The sequence below is a fragment of the Megalops cyprinoides genome, chromosome 12 (genome assembly GCF_013368585.1).
Source record: "Megalops cyprinoides isolate fMegCyp1 chromosome 12, fMegCyp1.pri, whole genome shotgun sequence".
Classification (NCBI taxonomy): Eukaryota; Metazoa; Chordata; class Actinopteri; order Elopiformes; family Megalopidae; genus Megalops; species Megalops cyprinoides.
This window is the reverse complement of record NC_050594.1, coordinates 11,755,444-11,774,192: the sequence shown is the minus strand read 5'-3', so window position 1 is coordinate 11,774,192 and position 18,749 is coordinate 11,755,444. Positions and strand designations below refer to the sequence as shown.

General features: G+C 41.7%; 1 protein-coding gene across 1 annotated transcript in view; it reads right to left on the bottom strand.

Annotated features, from left to right (window-relative positions):
• Positions 1-255: 255 nt before the first annotated feature.
• Positions 256-18,749, bottom strand: part of LOC118786673 (receptor-type tyrosine-protein phosphatase kappa-like) — a 125,959-nt gene continuing 107,465 nt past the window's right edge. Inside the window, exons 16-34 of the mRNA XM_036541900.1 lie at positions 16,376-16,536; positions 15,363-15,398; positions 14,036-14,047; positions 12,432-12,616; positions 11,634-11,721; positions 10,929-11,005; positions 10,761-10,778; positions 9,884-9,920; positions 9,493-9,590; positions 8,613-8,729; positions 7,968-8,122; positions 7,309-7,444; positions 6,532-6,681; positions 5,682-5,855; positions 3,074-3,205; positions 2,488-2,613; positions 1,599-1,762; positions 1,265-1,400; positions 256-1,065 (exon numbers count right to left, since the gene is read on the bottom strand). Of these exons, the coding sequence (XP_036397793.1) occupies positions 1,012-1,065; positions 1,265-1,400; positions 1,599-1,762; positions 2,488-2,613; positions 3,074-3,205; positions 5,682-5,855; positions 6,532-6,681; positions 7,309-7,444; positions 7,968-8,122; positions 8,613-8,729; positions 9,493-9,590; positions 9,884-9,920; positions 10,761-10,778; positions 10,929-11,005; positions 11,634-11,721; positions 12,432-12,616; positions 14,036-14,047; positions 15,363-15,398; positions 16,376-16,536 (2,056 nt within the window). The 3' untranslated portion in view covers positions 256-1,011. The remainder of the gene's footprint in view (positions 1,066-1,264; positions 1,401-1,598; positions 1,763-2,487; positions 2,614-3,073; positions 3,206-5,681; positions 5,856-6,531; positions 6,682-7,308; positions 7,445-7,967; positions 8,123-8,612; positions 8,730-9,492; positions 9,591-9,883; positions 9,921-10,760; positions 10,779-10,928; positions 11,006-11,633; positions 11,722-12,431; positions 12,617-14,035; positions 14,048-15,362; positions 15,399-16,375; positions 16,537-18,749) is intronic.

Genomic DNA, 18,749 nt, shown 5'->3' with positions numbered 1-18,749 from the left:
CTGTCCTGGTAAAGAACCACCACAGCTGACTTACCATTTTTTATTCAAAGTAAGTTTGATGTTTCATGTTTTCATACAGCCAAAAAGCGAACAATTACAGACATAAAAATAGATATGATTTAACAACACTTCATGGTTTTCCATTTTTCCTGTACAAGTACCACATCATTAAAATTTGCTGCACATTTGTTCTTGAATTCCAGCAAGTGACCTCTTGCACTGTGCATGTTGTTAACACTGTCTTTCCTTCCAAAATACTTAGATGTGTGAAAGCTCAAACAGAAAGGGACCACTTCGATGTGGACGTTCCTCAGTGCAGTCAGTGTAGGTAAACTTCACAAGCATTTCCACTAACAAACCACAGTTACAACACAGAGAGGGAGAAACTTTGAAAACCAGGGACTGCTGAACTCTGATAGTAAGCAGACACTTAGAAAATGCCCCAGCATGTTCTCACGGTAAGTTCACAGGAAAGGAGAAATTAAGATGATTGTTTTTCCAGCCTTCAAAAAAAGAATCCAAGTAAAACAATAAATACAATATGCTTTGTCCATACACTCATATTTACACAGAAGTCTTTGGCTCATGATGTAGATTTGAAAAACAAACTGAGTCAACTGTCAGTGCACAACACAAACTGAATGATGCCAATGTCACACGCCAGCACTTATATTCATATATAAAGAGTGCATTGATATTTTTTTTCTTTCACATTTATGTTTGACATATGTGGTATACATTGTTCATTAAAAATGATAATACAGAAAACACTTTAGCATGCAACATCGTAGCATTTTCTTTAGCAGTGGCTGCATGTGAAATCAGAACAGATTGAAAGGACAGTAAAGAAAACCTGACCTAAAGCCAGCCTTCCACTCTGTGGCAATAAGTACAACAGGGACATTTCTAATCCGCTCACAGTACACTAGACGTCCTCTCCAGCACAAATGATAGAGTTACAATGTTTCCAACTGGAGGAGGTGTATACTGCATTCCAGAACATTCCCTCAGCTATGATGTCTCGATGTATTCCAGGGCGAGGTCATAACAGAAGCGGTATTGTTCCTGAAACAAAACAATTTTGACAGTGAGTGTGACACGGCTGAGTTTCATAGTGAGTGTGAGATGACTGTATTCTACAATGTAACATGGCTGCACTCTGTAGTGTGGGATGGCTATGCTCCATGGTGTGTACATTGGCTGTACTTCATAGTGCGTGTGAAGTGGCCGTGCTCCATAATGAGTGTGGTATCTCCGTACTCACCAGGCTCTCCACCATGTTGGGTTTGCTGTTGCGCAGGCTCTTCACCGCATGGAACACGTCCACCACATTCTGCCGCTTGATCATGTCGCACACGATAGTGATGGCACAGAACATCCCACAGCGGCCGCCTCCGTTCCTGCACCAGCATACACAGCAAGGTGTGTTAACGTGTGAAAGAGTGTGTATGTATGTGTATTTGTGTATGTGAGTGTGTATACGTATATATATATATATATATATATATATATGTGTATGTTTGTGAGTGTGTGAGTGAGTGTGTGTGAGTGGGTGTGTGTGTGTGTGTGTGTGTGTGTGTATATGTGGGTGTACTTACAGGCAGTGTATGATGGTTCGCCCCTCTCCCTCCTCGCACTCCTCCTGCCACTTGTCCACCTGCAGAATGAGCTTGAGGAAGGAGCGCTTGGATGCAGGAACCTCTCTGTGCGCCGCCCAGGCCAGGTACTGGAACTGCCGGACCATCAGGTAACCCTCCTGAGGCTGCGAGGGAACACAGGGTTCCTCAGGTAAAAACACCTTACAGACAGCACGTTTCCGCTCCTCATTGCATCTGAAGACCGCCACTTATCACACGTCACACTGTCAGTCCTGCACATGAAATTCTGCCTTAGTTGATGGAGCTGCTCACTGGCTGAGCAGAAGCCAGTGCTGTTGTGGAAGGAGATGCCTTCATTCAAAGGTAGCATTGTGAACGTTGGGATGAAAAATGACTGCAGACACAAAGATCTAGGCGCTGCACTTTACATGAGAGGAAACCATTACTTTCACTTATAGTGAATCACACTTAAAAACATGCAGGTGGTCTTTATATTTACAATATCCCTGCCATTACCCACTCACAAAGGCTGCTGCATTAGCCTCAGTATGTATGTCTGCATTTGTGCTCTGCTCAGTACCAGGTTCAGCCACAAGATGCAATTAGGGGGTCGTGGGCCTGCAATTTCATTTCACTCCAGTTCCAAACTGATAAAGGAAATTAGCATATCAATCAAAATATGCTCACCAAGTATATACAGATTATTATTGATCTGCTGAGCAGGCAACCTTATCCAGGCCAAAGCATTGTAAACAGCTGTGATAATTACTGAAGCAGTCTGAGTTCAGCACCTTACTGAGGCTACAACTGCAGGGCCCTACATGGGAACATAAGCCTCCAGCTGCTGACTCCGGGCAGCTGAAGCTGATCCTGCCATAGGCCCACTCACTCTGGTGAGGTTACATATTCTGAAGAGTCGGCTGATGACATCACAATCCATGGAGCAGGACATGCATTCCACCTGGATGGGCCCGTAGCGGAGCATTCCCTCCTCCGGCCAGTACTGAGTACAGCCCTGGCAGAATAAACAAACCACCACATCAGCGTGCGCATGAGACACTCATACTACAACAGGTTCACCGATTATTCCAAACTCACTCACAACAACACTGGTTTGTTGACGGTCTTCTTGTATCATAAGAGACATGCTCAGTAGCCTTACGCCTCAATAACATTACATTACTGTCATTTAGCAGACGCTCTTATCCAGAGCAACGTACATAGGTTACAATTTTTACGTGTTCCCCATTTATACAGCTGTATTACAATTCTGGGTTAAGTAACTTGTCCAAGGGTACAGCGGCAGTGCCCCAGCTGGACATCGAACCCGCAACCTGCTCCTTACTGCTGTGTTACACTGCCGCCCCAACTGAAGCAATAAGAGCTAAACGGTAGCAGTAAGAGCTAATGGCAAGCCTCATTAGTCAAAATAGTGAGAATAGCGTTAAACAGTGTTAAAAAGCATCTCCTCTGACCTGCGTGAGGTCGATCTCATTGAGCATGACGAGGGAGGTGCAGCCGTAGTCGTACACCAGCCTCCAGAAGTCCTTTATGGTGTTGGGCAGAGGGTGTTGGGTGACGATGAAGGCTGCAGGCTGCCTGTAACTCTGTCACATGGAAACAAAGTGAGCAGGATTGAGTGGCACAGCAGAGACTAAACCTGCCCCACAAATGCCTGCATAAATTATTAATGAGCCATCTCCTATGAGCTTATGATGAGTAATGTACAGGGCTGCAGCGATTAATCAATTGGTGAAACAGATCAATCAACAAAAGCATTGACCTATAAATGTTTGGATTAATCAAACTGAGCTGGCCATGAAGATGTTAGTTTACATTATATTTCATTAAATGGAAGCTACAATATGTCAGTGATTTGTGCTTTAAGAATCCTTTAAAATTAAAGCAAAACAAATTACACTAAAAACTACGCATTTTTAAATCCTGTAAAATAGTTGTGGTCTGGTTAATGGCAATACCTTTTTCTGTGGTGCCTTTGGAATCTTGTTTTTTCATTGTAAGTGGACTGACCAATCAGGAAATTAACCAGTGGACTAATCAGTAGATTAGTTCATGTCTTTACGGCATTAGATGGTTAAAGAAACAATCAACTCACAGCCCTGTACATGTGTGAATGAATGACCATGCAAGGGAGTGTATTTGAACCTTTCAAATAAACCATAAACCATAAACTTTAAACCATACAAAAATTCTGACTGAGCAGGTATACCAGGGCATTTGAACCTGATCTTTAGCATGCTACAGCTTTCCTACATCATTTTTATAAAATAAATTTCTTAGCTGATATGTCACATAAGCCATGAAACAAATCCAGTTTTAATAAAATTGAGTGAAAACAAAAATGGAGAAATTACCTGGTATACTTCTGAGGGCTTGGTTAGAAAAAGTCCAACAGTTTGTAAAGTGTATGAAGAAGTGATGTAACATTACCCGCAATATAAAAAATCAAAATTATTGAACTATCAGTCAGCACTACAAGAATCTAGATAACTATCAGTCAGCACTGTGTGCAGCTAGATAACTATTAGTCATAATTCTGTGCAACTAGAGAACTCTCAGTCAGCACTATGTGAAGCTAGATAACTATTAGTCATAATTCTGTGCAACTACAGAACTATCAGTCAGGGCATTGTGCAATGATTCTCTCACAAATTCTTTCAGTCACATTCAATCTAACTGCAATGAATGCTGTCCTTAACTTTAAGTTATGAATTAAATTTTAAGTAAATAGCAGGGAAAGGAATTTTACTTAGGAGGAAATGTTATGTATGAAGCACAAATGGTTTTTAAAATACAACAAAACAGCACTTTGTGATACATTAAATACTTTTTTTCACACTGGCTTTGGTTTTTTGTTAAATATCCTCCTGACTGAAATTGTAAAAAAAAAATGCACAAGTTAAGGACAAAGTGCACTGCTGCTAGATTGAATATGGGCCTGCGTCTATTTGCTGCCTTTCAGTAGATATGCTGTTTCTCTGAGACTCTGACACCAGTGCACCACAGCTAGAGAGGTCAACTCTGGAGGTCTATTTGATTTGGGACAATGTGCAGGCACCCCACATGAGCCTTAAAGTGTCTTACATGCGCTATGTCCTCGTCTGGGATTCTTTAGGACACAAAGAATCTCAACAGGCGATGGACTGCAAGAGTCACAGATGAATTGATTTCATCCATGACTCCTGCTCCTCTGATTAAAGAAGTCTCGGACAAACACAAAGGCTCCGAGAGGATGGAAAAGTTTCAGCACAACGTACAAAACTAAACAAACTGGCAGCTATTTTTACAATCTTACAGTGATACATAGTTTACCCACATTCCCACTTACCTCCACTAATTTAACTTTAGGATTCCTGAACGTTTTCAGTGTGCTAAACAGTCAGTGCAGCATACTGTTTATCAGCCATTTCGATAATCATGATGCTCAATAACGAGTGGTGAAAATAGAAGGACAAATAAATAATCTGAAATCTCTTGAGCAGCTGTAACACTTCACATGAAGTGGACTGTTCACCAATATAATTACAGTACATTTCAACTGAGAAACTGCTGTTTGATTGCCATACACGCGGTCATGCTTACACAGCTGCTAATTTAGAAAAGGTGCTTGCAGTTTGCATGCATTATGCATGCCACCCAAATAACCACAGCCCTCACTCAACCACAACCATAAACAAAACCCCTGACCACAACCCCAAACCTAACCACAGCCTTGAGGTTACAACCTTAAGAACATAACAGAACATAACAGAGCATCTTATACTATCAGCTAAATAAAGAATGTAACCCTGAGTAGCTATAATTGTTCATTTACAAAGAGATCATTACTGTCACCCCATGAATGAAATGGGTGCTGATATTTGAAATTATAAAGAAAATGATACCCATATTTGGCCAAATCTTATATCATAAAATTATCAAAATATACACCTGGATTTGTCTCTAGCCTTTGATTTCCATTTAACTATATAGAAATTTGAGAGTATTCCTTCAGAATAGTATTTATAATTCTTCCACATGCTTTTTTGTGTGTGGAGAGCACATATTTGCACTGACACTCACGTCCAGCAGGGCGGCGTTGATGTAATTGCTGCTCTCCCCGTCGATGGTGATGAGAAAAGGCAGGCAGCGGTCGGGGGGCAGCCCGTCCATGAAGCGGTTCTTCTCATGGTTCCGGGGCAGCAGGGCGATGCTGCAGTCTTCTGCCTGGGGCTGGGGGGTCACCGAGGTCAATGTCTGGGGGGGGGGGGGACACACGCCACACGTAAGTCATGCCCCAGGCCACATCTCTGGCTGTGCCCCAAACCACAGTGAGGCTCCGTTACACCATAGCTGCTTCATTACCCCAGTCTCCTCAGGCATTAGGCCTTTTAGTGACTAAGGAGCCACAGCTGACATTTCCGTCCTTCTAGGCTCCGCTATAGATCTACAAAGGCGTTCTACTACACTGAAATGTATAAGTCCTGTCCAGCACGGATGCATACACAGCATATACACTCATGTTCTAGAGAGGGAGGGAAGAGTTATGGGCAACAGTGTAGCATAGTGGTAAGGAGCAGGGTTTGTAACTGAAAGGTCCCTGGTTCCCCGCCAGGGCATTGTTTGTTTATCCTGTTAATTGCCTCAGTAAATATCCAGCTGTATAAATGGATTACATGTAACAACTGTAACCTATGTAAGGGCACTCTGGATAAGGACATCTGCTAAATGACAATAATGTAATGTTCTACATTTCTCACGTAAATTAAACAGTCACAGAACACTGAACAGGCAGTTAACATTTACATTATATTTTATCAAGTATCCCCCACACACTGGCTACCTGTCTCAGGTATGGCCACTGGTTTCATTGGGTGTGCCTCTCTTAATTCTGCCTTCCATGTACAGCCCCCCACTGCCCTCATGTCTTTACCTGGAATTCGTCTTTCAGGTGTGAGGAGTTGCTCTGGGAGTCTATTCTGATCATGTCGTAGTAGGTGGCCTTGAACTCGCAGGTGGGGATGGCGGTCTCCCCACAGAGGCAAGCCTCTAGAATAGCATCATGGATGAAGATGTACTGCTCCTGTGTACAAACATAACACAACACAGCACACACATGTACTCATCAACAGCAGAGCCCTCAGACCAGTGCTGCTCAAAGTCTTTTTTTCTTAAAACACAGTCAAACACGTTACTGTACATTAACTTTGAAGCTCTCCTGAGTCTCTTTAGTTTGACAGCATTGTGCATTCGCAGATGGTCCCTTTAAGACACGCCTCCACAGCCTGGTGCTGGAGCTATGCTGTGCCTGTAGGCACTACCTCAAGCCAGGCATTCAGCTGATTGTTGTTCACACCTAGCCTGTCCCGCTCCCTCCCCAGTGCTGAGAGTGTTAGTGGTTTACAGAGTGCTGAGAAACCCGCTGGACTCTGGACCTTGGGGACCCTGCAGTTGAGGAGACTGATGAAGGGGAAAGGGTGCAGGGCTCACAAATTACGCAGGATCGCTGAATGCCACACAGCAAGCGCAAGGCCTTCACAAGCTTTTCCTGTGATGACAGGCTCTCTCAATCTCTCTCTCTCTCTTTCTCTCTCTCTCTTTCTCTCTCTTTCTTACTCACTCTCCCTCTCTGTTTCTTTCTCTCTCTCACTACTGGAAGAGAACCCCAGATTAAACCCTGACAGGCAGACTCTGTTAGACGCACGGCTACCTCTGTCTGCACCATGTTGATGCGTCTCGAGCGCAGAGCCTTCACGCAGTTGTAGATGTCCACCACGCCCTCCCTCTCGGCCATGTCCAGCATGATGTCGATCACGATGTAGCAACCTGTCCGTCCGGCGCCGGCACTGAGCAAAGAAGTAAAGGGGAATGGGTGGACAGGAGAAATGACCTGGACGATGTACATGTGCCAGGATTTTACATGGGAACTGTGCACATGCAGGACCTACAGTCCCCTGCTGTGCCTTCACTCACATTCATCAATGCTGTTGGTCAGCTGTGGGGAACTGGGCTTGGAACTAGAAAGTTGAAAGTTTGAAACTCAAGTGGGGGGGGGGGGGGGGGGGGCTGCTTCAAGTGTATACATAGGTATGTCAACTGCCATCTTTGTAAGTCACCCTGGATGAATGTGTTTGCACAGCCAATAAATAAGGAAGATATTACATTCATATCTATGGTTTATTTAATCAGTTCTGAGATAACATGTTATTAAACTGGCTTCAGAAAAAGGGAACTGAAAGGAGGAAAAATAGGGAGAGACGGTGCTCTCCGCAACCTACAGCAGGCTGTGCCGTGATTCAAGCCCTCACAGATCTGATGTGTACACGCTGTGCATGTGGTCTGAGAGGAGTGAGCTCACAGAACAATTACCTGCAGTGCACCACGATGGGTCCGGCGCTGGGCGGGTTGGACATCTTGACCCGGCGGATGAAGGACAGAAGGCCCGTGGCATGGTAGGGCACGCCATGATCCGGCCAGCCCGTGAAGTGGAACTGCTTCACCTCTCGCAGCTCATTAAACCCTCTCTGTGAGACCGAAGGCCAGAGACATGACAGCACACCCTCACACACTGTCACACCCAGGTATGATTAACTGCTGTACTATGAGAGCACTAACCAAGCTCTCTCTGAGCACTAATTGAAACCTTACTGAGCTATAGTTAAGCCCTTAATGAGCACTGACTGAGCTCTAACTGGGCTTTAACTCAGTACTTACTGAGTTCTAAACCCTTACTGAGCACCAACTGGGATCTAATGGAACCCTCACTGCAAACTGAGAACTAATCAAATTCCAATAGTACACCTACTGAGCTGTAACTAGACCCTTACTGAGAACTGAGCTCTAACAGCCCTTACTGAACATTCACTGAACATTAACTGAGCCGTGACTGAGTATTTACTCATGTTTTTTTACTCTAGCATTGTTTTTTGAGGCCAAACAGTCTGTGTCATTTCTATAATCAGCATCACGAAGCACAAAAACTGAGAATGTGAGGGGACACCAAGCTTTTCTCACCCGCTCCAGCGTAAACGTTCTGACCACATATTCGGCAAGAGGCTCCACCTCCACAAAGGTCACTTTAAAATCCCCATAAAGCTCGGCATCGTCTGGCCAATACTTATAGCACTTGACCTAGATGGAAGGAGCAGAGGAGTGTGTCACAGCTGAGGAAGGGCCATAGCTCACCCAACACAGACACCTAGACTCAGACTGGAATTCTGACTAATGATATACATGCCCAGTTCACAGCATATTTTCATGGCAAATATAAAATGTGAATATAAAATATACATATGTACTTGAATGAACAGAGTGCTCTCCATATATATTCATACTCTGAGGAAAAACAACATGTACTAAAAATGTATGTGATAGAATTTTTGTTATATTACATTACACTATACTATTAATTGTGTTTTTATATTTACATTTATTCGCGTAGCAACTTACAAAGTTGCAGAAACAATGGAATACTCTGAACACCCACATGCAAATGTGCACCAGACCCTCACACAACACATGCTACCATGAATATATATGTGTTACTATAAAGTTATTTAAACAATATTTGTATTTGTGACACAAAGCCTGTATGATTGTTTTCTGAGCTCTGTGTAATACAGCATATGCAATTGAAACATACTGATAATACATTTAGATGTATTTTATTTAACCATTGAAGTTTTCATATTGTTTTAAAAACTGATATAGCCTAACTCATGTTTAAAGAAGTTGATTTTGTCTATAATGTAGTTGACTATTCTTGTTTGATTGTTTTGATCTACCACTTGGGTAGGATATAAGATGCTAAAAACACCTTTCAAATCTGACACAAAATTGTCTCAAATTTGAAAGGCTTAATGCTTAAAATCATGTTACAAAACACATAACTTACTCGTCCAACTTCCACCAGGTTGGTCACCATGACAACACAGGCAGACTGCTCCTGCCAGACCATTCTCCAGAAGTCATAGACTGTCTCATGGACTGGCCCTGCAACAACATATGACAATGCTTTACATGTAATATGAATCATAAACATCCCAGTCCTATGATCAGCTGTGATAAATTTTAAATTTGACACATTCTCACAAAAATGAACTCAATCTACATTTTCATTTAAAAATTAGACTAAATAACTGTAATAAACTCTAAAAAGTATCACAAGTTTATGAAATGTGAAGGTTTTTGTTTATACAATGATTTTTTAAAAATACAAACTTACACTCTCAAAATGCATTCTATTGATATTGAAATTAAATTCTTTCTAAAATATGCTTTCTTACCTTGCGTAGCAATGTAATGACTTGGCCTCTGATAACCCTAAAAAAGGGAAAAAAAAAGAAACAAAAAATTACAGCAACAGCACCAACTCAGGTCCAGAAACAAGCAAAACAAGCAACACAGACAATAGGAGAAAGCTAAAGAGCAGCTAGGAGCATTACAGTTATGGCTTTCATGAGAACAATGAGCTGTACTGCAGAACGGAAAACTGGTATACTGCTCAGTCTCTCAGACAAATTGTGCGGGGGGGGGGGGGGGGGGGGGAGCTCTGAACAGCAGCATATTCACCCTTCATTACTCAGAGCCTATGTAGGTATCCACATCAGTCTCACTGCTGCTGTGCAGCAAGGGATGTGGTTTACAGAAAGAATCTTTAAGCTTTACACTTGGGATAGTCATAGGATACTGGACTTCACGGTGATGCTAATGTATTCACAGATACACTTACGTACACGCTTTACATGTGAATACGAGATTGGCTTAGGGGAGTCTGCATTCATATTCTGTAGCACAACCTTTCATTAAGATGACTTGTTATTATTATTTACAAAATGACAAGTTAACTGCATTCCTGAAAATCTTACAGTTACACCACGGCATACACCAGACACACACAGACACAGAAACACAGGGACGAACGCCCCACATCCTATCAATGAAAACATCTGCTTAGAAAAACAAGGACAGAGTGACAGCGTTCACGAGCATGACCGACTCAAAAGAAAGAAAAGAAAAGCGCATGAAAGAATGGAGGGAGAAAGAAAAGAAAGTGGGGATGCAGGTCCATGCAGGTGTCAGCAGAGGGAGCAGGTGAAAGTGGGGGCCAGGTGAGATGAGGTGTGGTGTGGTGTGGAGGTTCCCCTACAGTCATATACTTACATCCCTGTACAGCCAAATCTACGCCCCCAAACCACAGCAGAGTGAGAGAAAGCACAACAATGTCAGTGAGAATAAGGAAACTAACTCCGTTCATATTGCTGACGAGTCATGCATACGGGAGGAGGAGGGGCTCTCGCCCAATGGGACGGAGGGGACGAGCGCACTTACATCAATGTAGTTGGCGTTGATGTAATCGGAGGAGGGGTCATCTGCCATTGGCTGCAGGATTACTCTGGAGTGGTCGTCTTTGAGAGGCAAATCAACATGTCAATCAAATGGCTGAGGAAGATGGCGAATGATTCCTGAGAAACTGGATTATGAACAACTGATTTTACTCTATTTCAGATGGGAATTTGTTCTGCAAGCATTTCACAATAAAACTACTTTTACATTTACATTTATTCATTTGGCAGACACTTTTATCCAAAGCAACATACAAGTGATGCAGAGTACAACACAAGCAAAAAGCCATATAAGAAGTCAACAATATTAGAACTGCTGCATGACCAGGTTTCAATAGTTGGCCAGACAAGGTACAAACCAGCTGTTAGAGATACGAGTGCTATTGTCTGTGTATTTATAAATAATAGTTTGTATGTTAGCTGTGCATAAGCTTCCGTTACTCTGATTTACTGCATGTGAAGTGGTACAACTTCAGGTACTTCACTGTGACAGCAATGCCCTCAATATTGAGTGACGAATTTAAGCAGGTGTTTGTTTTTTTTCGATACTTACACAACATCACGAGGTCGGCGGTTGCTGCAATTAACAAAAAATGTTGTGTGAGAATCAAAAAAAACACAGTTGACATTTGTTTAAATTCGTTACTCAAATGTATGGAGGAAGAACAGAACAGTTGAATGGTGGCCTTACATGCAATGATGTTTCCATAGCGATTCTTGGTCCGATTCTGCTCTTTCTTGGCCACATCCCAGGAGGCAGACTGGCCTTCAAAGAAACTCTGAAAATCAAAAAGAGAAAGACTGCTCAGACTAAGACTCCTTAAACACAGTATTTCATGCATCTGAGAGCAATTCCTATTTTCTGCACATGAAGCTATGATTTTGTATGATTTTGTAAATGTTGATATTGCTATGATGTTTGTGTTACTAATGAATGAAACCCAATAAGCCATTGCAGAGCACATTCCCTGTGAAAGGCTTTTGCTGTCATACCAGGGCTATGAACTTGTCAATCACATTTGAGCCACCAGGACTGTGAATGGGCCAACGATGTTTGAGATATTTTGTCCAATTTAAAATTTGAATAAGATCCACAACCGGCATACAGAACATAGGATGTTGTACTGCCAAAGTTTGATAAATAATCAAAACACTATAACCAAGGGGACGGGGGGAATCACTGCAATAATGTTAATGGCAGTAACACTGTTTAAATTAACAGTAATATTAATGCTGTTGGTAACAGTAATATCTGATTATTTGCCGGCATGTTTTTCCACACAAATGAAGGTGAGTTTGTTAGACAATTATAGAGATTAGACAAATATTTCACTGCTTGGTAGAGCTGTCTCTTTGCACACTGATTTGGATGCTTAAGTGTATTTTGAAAATAAGTGTCATTATTACTCCCCATTAATACTGACGGTCAGTGCTGGCTATGGGAAAAACATCATGTAAATATTGTTGTGCTTCAACGGTGTAGCCTGACCTCGTACTCCTCCTTGAAACCGTAGCTGTCCGAGGTCTTCATCAGGTTGATGTGCTGCAGCAGGTCCGCCACGCGGATGGCGGGGTGCAGCTGGCCCGTCTGGTAGGGCGACTCCGTCCCCTCGCAGTGGTACCGCGGGACATCCAGCAGGCGGCTGGATTCGGCAGACACCGTGTGGTTCTCGTCTGCAGAGGGAACACGGCGCTGTGAACACTGCGGTGTGGCTCAGCTGGCAACAAGGGGCTTAGATGCAGGGCTGGGAACTGCTGTTGCAACCTTAAGCAAGGCAGTGCCACTGAGCTGGTATATAAAACAAACTGCTCTGGTAATCCACGTGCTGTGCAAATGGGTAAGCTCTGGCAAGGGCATTTGCCATAATGCAAAATCAGGCTATGTGTTAAAGCCTACGCAGCACACCCCACTGGTCAATGTCTTTCACAGCACGACATCCTGCTGGTCTATATCCTTCACAGCATGAGATGCTGCTGGCCTGCTTCTTTCACAGCCATCATGGGACTGGCACTCGTCCTCAACCCTAATTTTTAATTTATGACAACTGAATACAGACGGAATAAAGTGAGACGTACATTGTATATTAAACGCCTTTCACATGTCTGTATCAATTTCAATTCCATTATGTACATGACAAAAATAATTTTCCAGATAGAAAAAAATGATCTAATCATAATATTTAATAAAATTTCTTTCATTATAAGAGCACACTAAAGAAAATGTATTTTTTGAGTCTTATTTTATGATACATATTTTCTGTCAGTCTCTTTTGAGACCTCTCCTCATCTCTCTCTCAGTCTCTCTCCCTCTCCCTCTCCCTCTCTCTTAGCTGTGATGTTACACTCTGGAAGCATACTACAGAGTCTGAGTCATATGTGCCCTTTAATATCTAATCTTAGGAATCTCAGCTCCAGAAATATAGCTACATCAGGAAGGTGTGGGTTCGGGGTTATCAACTTCAAGTATCCACAGGAATTATAAAAAGTAGTTCAGCTTCAGTATGGCACTGGCCATAGGTGTACAGTGCCAAATGTGCCAATATTACTCAAAATAGTACTCAGAATTAAAGAGCTATTTTGTGTGCGGTATTGGCAAAATATATGATTTTACATGGGTGTTCCACAAATGCTTAGACAGACAAGAGTAAACGTATGGCTTCTGTTGGCACAGATGATGCTGGTTGTCTTTAAAGGGGTCAGAGGTCAGATGGTGAGCAGATAACCCCCTGTAAGGCCATTTATTACCATGCAAACATATGCATAAGGGGGTAGCGTACACAAACAAACATATGCACAGATTCGCAACATACACACACACAAACACTCATATAATGTTACACATGTAAGACTCACGCTGGCCCTCACATGTGCACCTGGGAGAATACATACACACAATACACCAATCCTTCATTCCACACACCTCCTGGCAAACCATCAAAAAAATTCAATTACAAAAGAAACACATAATATTCTGTAAACTCCTGCAAAACAAAAAAACATCAATAATGCAGAATACGGTGCAGTTTTTGACAGACATTTTGATGGACATTTACAAGTAATAATGTTACCTAATAATGTGTCATAGTGACTTACCAGTTATTGGCACTTCATAAGCGAGGCAGCGAGAGAGAAAGGAAGGAGAAATACTGAGAATCATGGTCCACAGTGACAGGATCTGATGAGATCCACTAGATCACTGAGCTCACAGTCACATAAAAGGACTGAACACAGATTTGCACGCAACCACGACAAAAATGCAAAAAAATCCCAGTTTACAATGACAGATCACGTATGCACTGAAATATAACCTGATGGCATCTTTTAAAATCACATTACATTTCCACTCTAAAAACGTGATTAAATAGTGCAACACCATACAGAAACCAGAGGGATTGCTTCATTATTCTACATCAAATCCAAGCACTGGGAAACACCTAAGATGCTGCACAGTCGTTAGCTTGCTCTGTCAGTAGAAAGTAACAGACGGGTTTAAAGCGTTTAATTCTAACAATGAGGCGTGGTGTCTTGTTAACTGTCAGCTGTGCTTTTTCTGTTCGAAGCTGAAGGATTACACACAGATCAAGAGCAGGTGTGAGACTAGTACTAAACAGCTCACAACAATGGTTCAGCTGAAACTGTAGAATGTAAATGTAGATATGTTTGCAGTTTTAGGTCAGGGACATAACATGCACTGTCTCTGTCGCCCCCATTTAAACATGTAGTCATTTCCTCATTGGTCTGTATTTTAAACATACAGAGGAAGGGGAGCTGGAATGTGTGCAGGAGATACTGGCAGCATTACAGCATTTTTTGAGCTTTTCCCTGGTCCAATGTAAAGGGACTCATGCCAGTAATTTTGCATTATTTGTCACTGGTGTGAACTGGGGCCAGAGGGAAATGTCAGCAATGTCAGCGTTTTTGGTTGTGTCTCTCCTATGGCTCACAAACAGAGAATAATTATCTTCTGAGTAAATTCACCCAAATGTCTCCCTCTGAGTTCTGCCACAGAAGCATTATTTGGACGCATTTCAGATCTTCCCACAATTCGATGGAGTGAAAATGAAAGGACTGGCAGAGCCCCAGCTCAAAACTTTAATTTTGGCAGGGCCAACGCTAAAGTCCTGTCTGGAAATAATTAAAAACATTTTTTTTTTTGAATAGCAAATTACACTGGACTATTCACACAGAATTTTCAGGGATTTTGAATTGTTGAATTCTTTTTTTTTTACTTTTTATATTTTATATTCTGAATATTTTTATATTTTGAATTATTACATATGTTTATTAATGAGTGAAAAACTGCTCACATAGTACTATCCAAGCCTAACACAAAGACAATAGAATGCTAGCTTAGTTAACAAACTAACAACAGTGCGCACTGGGATATTTGTGGGTAAACGACACAAGCCTAAGTTCTCACCTAGCACAGCGGTTGGCACAAGAGGGTCACTGGGCACTGTAGGAAAATAAAGCAGGTGAGGAACTCTTCCTGAAACGTCTTGAATAAGCCACAAGTTGTTCAGTCCCCCAGGAACACACAATATGCTATGTTCTCAAAGCACACTATGACAAAGAAGCAGCTTTATACCCTGTATCACACTCTCTGGAGACTACAAACTCATGTAACATCATTTCAACAAATCCACAGCAAATGTACTGTAATAATCATACTCAGGAAAAAACTCTGACTAGCATACAATAGCCTTTTAATGTTTAACTTTTGCATGGATACTCATTTTCAGACAGTCATTACTTATTCACACAAATATTAATTGCTCTTATGTCAACATCTAATAGTCACCTAACAGATTTTCATTGCTGAAAATGCTGACATTGAATGCCAAATGGCTTGAAATTTTCTCAGCAATGTTAAACTCACTGATGTACAGATTTTAATATATAATTGCATTGTTACAGGATGTGGCTGAGTAGATCACTCTGTTTTAAGTGGTATTAGATTTTTACAAGTAATATATTCTACAGAATACAATATGTACTTGTATTCAGGAAATTGTGAACTTGTGTTTAGGGTGTAATTTAACTCTTGATTAAAATATTGAAAGAAAGTTTGAATAATTAAGGGAAAAAATGAAGAAATGTGTTCATTTACTTAAACAGAGATATCAAGTAATTTAGTTCAGTTTTGAAACAAATTAAGAATTCATACATATTCAGAATTAAAGCTCTTAAATTTTAAAGCACCCTCTGAGATAAAGAGGAAGCACTGAACGCCAAAGAGGAGTGAGCGTGACACACTGATCATTTCAAAAATATTTCTGGAGAAAAAAAATCAGTACAGGAGGTTACACCACTCTGGCAGGAAGACTCGTTCAAGATTTGCAGCTATAAAGTAAAGGGTTATGCAACAGTGCACTTTATTGCCCCTAGTATGACTGGGTGTGCCCCACGATTCTCCTTCAGGACCGCACTTACATCTGTTGTTAAAGTTGTGTGAGTCCATGAAGGTGACAGACATGGGGTCCTCAGCGTGCATGGTGCTCTGATCAGCGTAGCTCCGGTCCATGGAATTCACCATGTGGGTCATCTCCTGCCTTGTGTTCCCGATGGCATCCTTACGTTTCTTGGCAAGTTTCCTTCAGGATTAGAGACATGATTTCAAATGGCAGACATCAGGAAAATTCAGAATATGCAACTTCACCAGGGGCCCTTCCATGATGCAACCAAAAAGGAAGAATTCTTTCTATTTCTTTGTTTCTAAATGAAAACATTGACAGTAGCTATTGGAAAGCAGTGCTACCTTCAAGACACAGCAAGACATGGAATTCTCCAGCACTTACAATCCAGGGAGCTAAACATACTCTTGTGGCCCCAGGCGGTGATGTCAGTCTTGAAATACTCACACATGCTATCTCATGCTCCTTAGCTACATGTATCCTTGTAACAGTGTTATAGTCCTTGACACTACACCATGCTGAAGTTTTTAACAAACTTAGCCTCAAGGTCTCACACAAAGACATAAATGAATTCCCCTGTAAGGCTACATCAAAATTTTAAAACTGAAAAGCTGTTTCCTCAGGGGGTGCTGCACACCCCATTCACTCAGGTGAAACTCAGCAGTGACAGAAACAAGATGGCACCTGACAAAGGGACAGGGCATGAGGTGTTTGAAATCGATATGGTCCCTGCCTGAGTATTTCGTTCCTACTTCACATCAATAAGAGCATCAACATCTGAGGTTAGATTGAGTCATTCAGCTGGCAGCAGCTCTTTGTGACTGTTTTTGATGTAACTACACTAAATGTCCTCCCCCTCCCCCCCCCCCCCCCCCCCCTCATAACTTGTAAGGTCCAGTCCCTGATGTGTGATTAAATTTTGATGGATGAGAGAAGGGCTAGAGTGGAGATTATGCTACGCTTTTCTCAGTGCAGCGCAATCTGAACAACCTCTATTTGTAAGGACAAAATACCCAAAATGGCTCACCCCACTTACTCCAGCACAATATCAAAGACAGATCTTTCAATCCATTGTTCTAATGTTCCAAAGATCTAGTTGGCTGATGCCGAAATCAAAACCGCACTACAAAACCCCAAAACAAATGTGCTCTGCTCTCTCTGCGGTGATGAAGTCGACAGATGGATATTCAGCAGGAGGATGAAGCTTAATTGTGTCATTTCATGGCATGATAGTACAAAAGCAATTATCTGCTGGATAGAGCAATTTCCACCTATCAGGAAATCTAAATGAGCAGTAAATAGGCATGCATAGCCCTGTTAGTTACATCAACGACTGTCTTCAAATCATCACGCCTCCAAAAGTATCTTTTAATTACCTTTTGCTGTAAAAACAAGTCACATTTCCTACAATTCCATGGTAGAAAATAACTGCATGTTAATCATTTCTGATAAGCTATTTTCTCATAAAACTCTTTGAAATGTGTTTCTGATCAATCAGCTGGGAACAAATTAAAGCTGCATAATAAGGTGTTGACAGAAAATTATAATTGTGGTTTGGAGTATCTTAACACTAAATAACGACTTATGGGCTTTCAGACTAACCGGCATGCTCATGAATATTTTAAACCAATCAAATTACAAGACATTTTAGGTTCCCTCAACTGCGATGTTTTTGCAGAATGTCATATACAGTAGTTACATTTCAGGGTACTGTAAGTTCAACATTTTTTGGATGTTTTTTGGCACCTCAACAAAGACAGAACATAGAGCTCAGGGGAGCCACATGATTAAAAATTCAGAATAAACACACTAGTATGACTAGGAAATCTTGGGGTAGATTGATGAAAGAGTAATTGCCTATGTCTGGATGATCCTTTCACACTGCAAGAACACATACAGAGACTGCACATTCTCCCATCACACTATGGCAGATTGACTGTTGCTGTCATAGTGACTCATATATACGCAACACATCTTTACTTATTTCTGGCAGTTTATTTCAATTGCCTTTTGCAAGGGGTCAGGGGATTATTTTTCATTTCTCTTCCATTCAGTCTCATTTGGATTTTCTCTCTGGAAACAGTGCACTGTAAAAGCAACAGTGACAATATGACTGTAAAATGGATGCTACACCAAATAAAAGACGATGATTGATTTAGTTAGAAAGTTGACTTATGAGGAGCTGGAATTCAGAGGGTTTAGAATTACCCCCCTGGAGCTACTATTCCCATAAGCTGCAACACCCCCTCTCTTGCGTTGCAAGTTTCTATAGAAACTCAGATTCAGCCTCATTTATCCACTGACAAATAAACTCTCCTTTGCGAATCTGCAACTAACTGCAGGGGTGTCAGACTGCTTTTTCAGATGGGCCACGTGCACAGTGCTGTATTCTG